The sequence below is a fragment of the Myxine glutinosa genome, chromosome 7 (genome assembly GCF_964187855.1).
Source record: "Myxine glutinosa chromosome 7, kmMyxGlut1.1, whole genome shotgun sequence".
Classification (NCBI taxonomy): domain Eukaryota; kingdom Metazoa; phylum Chordata; class Myxini; order Myxiniformes; family Myxinidae; genus Myxine; species Myxine glutinosa.
In genome coordinates this window covers 36,400,735-36,408,243 of record NC_136267.1, presented here as the reverse complement: position 1 = coordinate 36,408,243, position 7,509 = coordinate 36,400,735, and the positions used below count along the sequence as shown (strand labels likewise).

General features: G+C 43.1%; 2 protein-coding genes across 2 annotated transcripts in view; one reads left to right on the top strand and one right to left on the bottom strand.

Moving 5' to 3' along the window:
* The first annotated feature begins 437 nt into the window (after positions 1-437).
* LOC137417210 (uncharacterized) overlaps positions 438-7,509 on the top strand; it is a 23,442-nt gene continuing 16,370 nt past the window's right edge. The window contains exon 1 of the mRNA XM_068103027.2: positions 438-613. Within this exon, the coding sequence (XP_067959128.1) occupies positions 547-613 (67 nt within the window). The 5' untranslated portion in view covers positions 438-546. The remainder of the gene's footprint in view (positions 614-7,509) is intronic.
* The window catches only part of LOC137431117 (uncharacterized), a 2,925-nt gene continuing 223 nt past the window's right edge, over positions 4,808-7,509 (bottom strand). The window contains exon 2 of the mRNA XM_068122075.2: positions 4,808-7,458. Within this exon, the coding sequence (XP_067978176.2) occupies positions 6,371-7,447 (1,077 nt within the window). The 5' untranslated portion in view covers positions 7,448-7,458 and the 3' untranslated portion in view covers positions 4,808-6,370. The remainder of the gene's footprint in view (positions 7,459-7,509) is intronic.

The following is a 7,509-nucleotide window of genomic DNA, read 5'->3' as shown; positions in this document are numbered from 1 at the left end:
TTGCTTATGTTATGATTAATCAGTTGTATTTATATTGTAAATCATTCCCAATTCAGCTTTGTGGCTGAGATGTTTTCATCATAAAAGCTTTCATTATCATTAATCTTTTAAACTTTGTCTTGCCTCATTCCCAATTTGAATTCGCATTTGAACAGAAGCTTTCGAACCATATAAAATATTTATCAACCAGCCTGCCAATATCATTATCAATCATTTCCTGGTAACTCCAAAAGAGGCAAAAACTTTGATGGAATACTTACTCCGATAGATTGTGCTTGTTCCAATTATTCTTATTTTTGTGCACATTCAATTGCTATATTCGGTATATTTGTATATAGCACATTAAGTGTGCGCAAAGAGAATTGTGTACAGACAGTATTTATTTTTAACAGTCCAAAAGAGGCAAAAGATAACGTTGTAAAGGATCATTGGTTCCTGGCTCAGTGGGTGTGCTTCCAATGAAATGAATAAATATCTGACATCTGCACTTGTAGCCATCTTCGAGATCATCACTGAAAGTTTTGAAGACTTCAGAAGTTACAGACGATGCAGATCTCACTTCAAACTCTTCTGCTTCTTGTGGCGTGTGTTCCAGCCAGAGTCTACAGTGCAAGTGAGTTTTGATTATTAATTAATAGGCCTACCGGTTTGTATTCTGCAAGTTCTACCAGCAAAAATAGAAATCCAACAAGCATAAAGCCCGGTAAGATTTAACAACTGTTAACCTGATAGCCAATGATGTATTTTGTGATTGGTTTCCCTCATTTTCATTTGTAACTACAAGGCCCTACCAGTCGCTTCGTTGATGGACCTGACCAATTAGTTGTCATGTCTCTTGCTGCTAGAAGATGGAGGGAGGGTCGGAGGGTGAGGGAGAGAGAGGGGGAGGCAGAGAGAGGGGAAGGGGAAGAGGAGGGAGGGGAAAGAGAAGGAGGGGAGGGGGAAGGGAGTCAGAAGTGGGAAGGGAGGGGGAGAGATATACTACATATACATCTTTTGGGGGGAGGGGCTTTGACAGGCCCCTCCATTTTGGGGTGGGGGAGGGGAGAGAAGGGAAGGACAAATTTACTGATGCAAAGAGTGCTTTAACCTCAGCGTTGCACAGGTAAATAAGGAAATTGTAATACCTTCTGCCGCCACCACTATGTGGCGCTACACGGTACACATTTACATAAAGAATGTATGCCCCTCTAGACCCACTACGTCCCCTACCTAAGGCCCAGCTACATAGCCTATGTTACCCCCCACACAGAGTTGTATTTGCACCCCGAGTTTGGAGTTTGTAACATAAAAGATGTGGTCGTGCATAAGGAACAAAGGCAGACAGACAGACAGAGTGAGACAATGGCGTTTATATATATATCATTTATTATACTCTGGCTGGTATGGTGGTCGATATTCTAGAGGTACGCACACTTGCCTCTGAGCTCCCTAGCCTGGGTTTGAATGTCGGCCAACTATACACTGTCATCCCGGTGTTTCGTAGACAGGGCGATGTGCGGTGTCCATCGGAAAGATGTTAAGCTGTAGGACTCGTCTGCCAGCAATGATCGTTGGTGGACATTAAAGATCGATCCCTCGATACTCTTCCTGAACAGTAGGCGACCCATCACCAGCACGATGAACAAATTACAAATTCCTGCTGTTACCTACAAAGGGAACTGCGCAGTTAGACTAGACGGATTTATGGGAAAAGGCCATGTATAAGCTTCTCGGTGCATTTTTGGGTAAAAGTTGGGAACCTCACTTTTTAACATAATTAGGGTATGCTGAATTCGATTAACTCGGTTCCCAAGCCGAATTTTGAGTTTTTGACCCTCTAATTAGCATAAACAAAATGGCCGCCAAATGGCAATTTTTGGACAATTTCTTTGAACAAGCATTTATATATCATGTATATACATGCAGCTCTTTTACTTTAACTTTACAACTTTTACCCCAAAATGCACCTGAAGCTTATACATGGCCTTTTCATAAATCCGTCGAGTCTATATTATGGTTGGCGACATATTGGCTATAAAATGGGAAATTGTTTTAATAAGACAATGTTTCATACAACCATTTATTCTAAAATTAAGTATACATGACCATGAAGCACAAACATTCAGGAATGTCACACATGTTGTTTTGCCAAAGTACATCAAATTCATACAAGGGGTCTGATCATCACTCTGTTGCTGACAGGCACACATTTATGTGCACCTCAACTCTGAATAGCGACATTTGCAGCGTCGAGTCTTGCATTGCTTCTGGCATGCACAACAAATCATCTCGAGGCAACTTTCTGGGATTGGACTCAGTGACATCAGAATAGGCTCTAGTCCTGAATCACGTTTCCATCCCATTTCCACAGGTGCAGGTAGGTCAGGTATGGCACAATGAGCATTTCTCCATACCATGGCTTGATAGTATATTCACATCAAATGGAAATGAAGAGCATCACTTGTCGGTGACATTGCTTCTGGTTTACCAGTCTTGAAGAACAACATATGTCGTGCTGAATCAACAGAGGTTGTTCTGTGCACATTATATATTCTGCAGACGAACACTTCTGCAGATTTGATTGTCTCCTCTGTGAGTTCACCAATGCTCAAGTTATTCAGCGGTTTATTCAAAATTCAAAAAAACCCTCAAAATTCGGCTTGGGAACCGGGTTAATCGAATTCAGCATACCCTAATTATGTTAAAAAGTGAGTTTCCCAACTTTTACCCAAAGATGCACCTAACATTCACATTTCTCAGGATTCCGTCTAGTCTAAGTGGCACCAGCCCCGCTCCCAGCAATGATGTAAACAGCAAACAAAAGGAATGAATGAATTTATTCCAGCTCCATATTGCTCCTATTCCTCTCTTGTTGGCGACGGCCAAATTTCAGCTGAGAGTGCATGACTGCCTTGAGAATTTTGTTTTCAGTTAACACGTAACACATGTCCGCTCCATCTGAGCTGAGCCTCGATGATGGATGGTTTGATTCCAGTTAGCACCTCAATATAGGGAGGGCACTTTATCCTGCCACTTGATGCAAATGATGCTATGAATGTATTTCCTGTGGAAACAGTCCATCTGCTTTATATGTCTTTGAAAAAGAAAATTTAAAAGACCGACTTTAAAAAATGTAAAAAAAATTAAAAGACCGACTGGACAACCCTCCCATCCACTTTCTGAATAATCCTCTCCAAGAAGTTCTGTCACTCAAGCTTTTGGGTCTCACTATCTGCCATGATCTTTCCTGGGAAAACCACATTTCAAATCTGGCCTCCAAAGCCAGTCGCCGACTGGGCATCCTCCGTCGTGCGAAGTCCTTCCTTGGCACACCTGAGCTCCTCACCACATACAAGGCTTTCATCCGCAGCTCAATGGAATACTGCTCTCCCCTCTGGTCTGGTGCTCCTGCCTCACACCTAGCTCGTCTTCACGCTGTTGAAACCAAAGCGTTCAGAATCATTGGAATCTCCCGCGATGAAGCTAACTCCGAGGGCCTTTCACTCACTCACCGCAGGCAGGTTGGTGGTCTTTCCGTCTTCTACCGACTCCTCTCTGGCCTTGCCCCCCCCCAGCTCTCTCTGGGCTCTGTCCCCCAAATATTCCTACAGGTCGCACAAGGTCTGCCTGCAGCCCTCTTATGGTTAAACTGCCAAAATCAAGACTTTCTGCTCACCTTCACTCCTCCAATCCTCTTTTCTTCCGCCTCTGGAACAAACTCCCTCACTCTCTTCAATCCCACTCCACCCTCCAGGTCTTTAAAACAGCTGTTCACCACCATCTCTTATCTTCCCCCATCCAAAACCTTGATCTTTTCTACTCCTGCTAATTTCACCCCAAATCCTACACTTTTTTGAAATACCAACTTCTGTCCTGGAAGTCCTTGGTCTCCTTGTGTTTTATACCTCTCCCCCCCCCCCCCTTCCCACGCCTCCTCCCCCCAGGCCCTCTCCCTCCCGCGCTTCTCCCTGCTCTCAGGTGTTGTGTTTGTGTGCTTCCCCTCCTCTCCCCATCTTGTCTTCCGCTCCCTCTTTTTGTATGTTTTGTTTGTCTGGTTGATTTGTTTGTGAAATAAATGTTAGCTCTTTCACGAGCCTCGATTCAGTATACAAAAAACAAAAAACAAAACAAAAATGTCTGGAATAAGTTGTCCATGTTACAGGGTCTAAGGCTCATAAGAGGGGCTGCCACACAAATCTCACACACACAGACATACGGATGAATACAGGAGACACAACACAGGAGTAATAGATGAGGAAAACACAGCCACTGAGCTTGGGGGAAGTGCCATCACTTCCTGGGGCACTCTGGGTACCAGCGGTATCACAACAATGGCGTCGACTTTCTCACCGCACTCGGCGGGGCATTTCCTACGGAGGAATTTCCTCCTCCCCATGGAGCTCTTAACCTTTTAATTGGTCAACGTCAAACAATGAAGCAACACGTACCATTTTTAAAGGGTTTGGTATGACTCTACTGGGGTTTTAACTACCCACCTTCCAGACTCGGAATGGAGGCTCTAACCATTATTGTCACCGTCTCATTTTTGATTTTCTTGAACTTAATTTCTTACACCACGTCAATTATTGAACTTGTGCCCAAGTTGTTAACCTAAACATTTTTTGTGTTATGGGGAACAAGGTTTAGTCCATGAGCTACTTGGCCAAATTGTGACAATTGCTACCATGAGAGGGCACCAGACGTTTTTGTTATTTTCTGTTAGCTATATGTATCTGTAACACAAAACAACATGATGGACATTTCTGGAGAGTAGCTTAATGTCTGTAGAGCTAAAAATGTGAGATCGGGGTCACAAAACAGAAAAAAAAATCCTCAAACGAGCATGTTTAAAGGTACAACTTTGTCAAACCAATCTAAATTGTTTCCGAGACTCGTGGTACATCGTGATATAAGGTTACACTAACTACAACATGTTAAAACTCAATTTAATATAGATTTTGAAGTCGTCTCAAAGAGTTTAACCATATTGTAGCTCATTATATTTTGAGCCGAAGTCTTGAGCCAAACAGACACAACAATTTTCTTTCTTGCCCCTTTCATATGCAACATTTCCTCACATACATGACTCCAATTCAGAAGACAAACTAATGATGCTTACACGCTAAAGTGTTTTACTATTGTTGCCTTCAGTAAATACAAAATATCCAAGTACTAAAGAATAAAATTGACATCTTGACAAACAATATCATATAGTATTCAAGTAGTTTTTGTTGGAAAGTCATTTGTATGTCGTCCTGTTTTCAGACATAATACTTCATAGTAACACATGCTCCAAATATAAAATGCTCTTCCAGCATAAATCCATGAATCAGACAAGAACAAACATTACATACATATACAGTTGTACATCTACTCATTTATTCATCATCACTATCCGAATTGTCCAAATCGATGAAGTCATCATTTACATCGTCATCCTTCATGTTGTCACATGTTTCCAGCCTGCAGGCATCCGCACATTTCAAGCCATTCACCATGCACTGGCACGATGGCAACTGGCAGATTCGTTTGCACTTGCATGAAAGGAATCCCAAGACCGCATCGGGTGCTATGGGACCAGTCGTCCAGTTAACTATGAGCTGTCCCTCGTCGTCCAGGGGCCACCCATTACTGTCAACAGGACTCTGTATGCTGGGCTTGCCGGTCAGGGATCTCTGCCAAATGGCTGCTTGGTAGTTTGCCATCACAGCATGCATCTTTAGGGAATCCATGCATGGAGGCAACTGTGAAGAGTCTACGTTTCCGTTCTTGATTCTAAATAATTGGTAACGCATTTCATTGACGTGTGCGATGTCTGTCTGTGCCACGTAAAGACGACAGGTGAACATCTCCAGATACGCCAGTAATTCTGCAGACAATGTCCAATCTTGCCCCAGTTTCGTGAAAGCTGCTTGGAACTGGACATTCTCCTTCAGAAGTTTCAGAGCAGCTAATTTTCCTCGTCCACTGAATGCGCTGACGCTATCACAACCAGTGTACACATGCAGCCCGATCAATGAAGCACATACATTCTGACCGATGGCATCAGCTACTTTCTTGACATCAATACACCTTATTCTGGTTGCAGATCCACATTTGATGTACATGTCACAGTCAATCTTTCTTTGGAAGGCTAAACACAGAATAAATACATCTGTGTCCTCAGCAACTATGATGATTGATGAGTAGTTGCCAGAAGCATTCTTAGCATGTAGCAAGATCCGGGTATCCGCTTCTTCTTGTGTACTTGCCAAATCTGCCACATCTGATACAGAGTCACTGTTGAGTTTGAAACACTTTTCTCCACTTGTAAAGTATACAGTTCTTTGGGCTAGTTGCTGCCTTCGTTGCGGTTGCTGCCATTGTGTCAAAATGAAACTGATCAGTTTCATTTTACTTTCTCCGCATGCAAGGAGACGTCTCCATTGTTGGATCTTGTGGCCGGGCGTAATGTTGGTTTTGGGGGCCATGGCATCTTTGGCATGGATTTGATTTGGCCTCTGATGTGGACTGCCGATTGGTTGATGATATGTTTAATGTCGTGTGTGGCCTCCAGTTCCTGAACCTTATCCTTGAGTATGGCATTGTCTCTAACAGCTTGTGCAACTGATAAATTGTCAGGATATACAAGAATCCTACCATTTGCCTCACTGATGAAGTGGAGAGACTCACAGAATTCTGCATCTAGCTTATGCCGAATATGATTTTTGGTCTGTTTCTTCACATCATGGTAGCCATAGATTCTCATGAATTCTTCAAGTTTCTCAGTTAGGACAGTCAGTCGAACCGCCTGCGGATCGATGAACATAGTGTCCCTTATGTACTTGAATAGCATCATATACGATTCTTGTTCTGCTTTTTGATAGGCCACATCTTCGTCTGGCATACGAGCAGTCACAACTTTGGGCTTCTCATCCCTCGTGTAATTTCTGTAACAAGTCTTATGGTAGTGGGCTTCTGCTGCCACTAGTTCTCGTGATTTTATGGCAAGAATTTTGTTGTCAGATTTTCGAACGGCTGCTTGCCGAACCTTGTCCTCAGAGCGGAGCTCCAAAGACTGCATGAGTGGTTCACGGGTTTTGAATCCTGTGATGTATTTGGTTTTCTTGTCACAGAAAATACAAATTTGATCCATAACACGAGATGAACTAGGGCCATCACGCCTGGATGTCCACGGATCTCTGGCAGCAGGAGAGTCTTCTTTTGAGGAAAAGCTCGCGAGTGTTTTCTTGTGTGTAAAAGACGAACGGCAGTTCCTATGATACCATAGTTTTGAGTCATATTCATCGGCACAGATATTAAGGATGGCGTCAAAGTCTCGTATCCTGGCAGCATTCTGTAGCGCTTCTATGGAGTGCAGATCCTTTGGTTTGGTGAGTTCACTGAGTGGCGCTTTCACTGAACAAATGATGCAGGTCCTCTCCTCAAGATGAGGCCTCTTGGCTGGCTTCCGAGTTTCATCCATTATCTATTCACCTGTAGAGATACAGTATACAGCATTTTAATTACCAATTTCAGAAATAACCA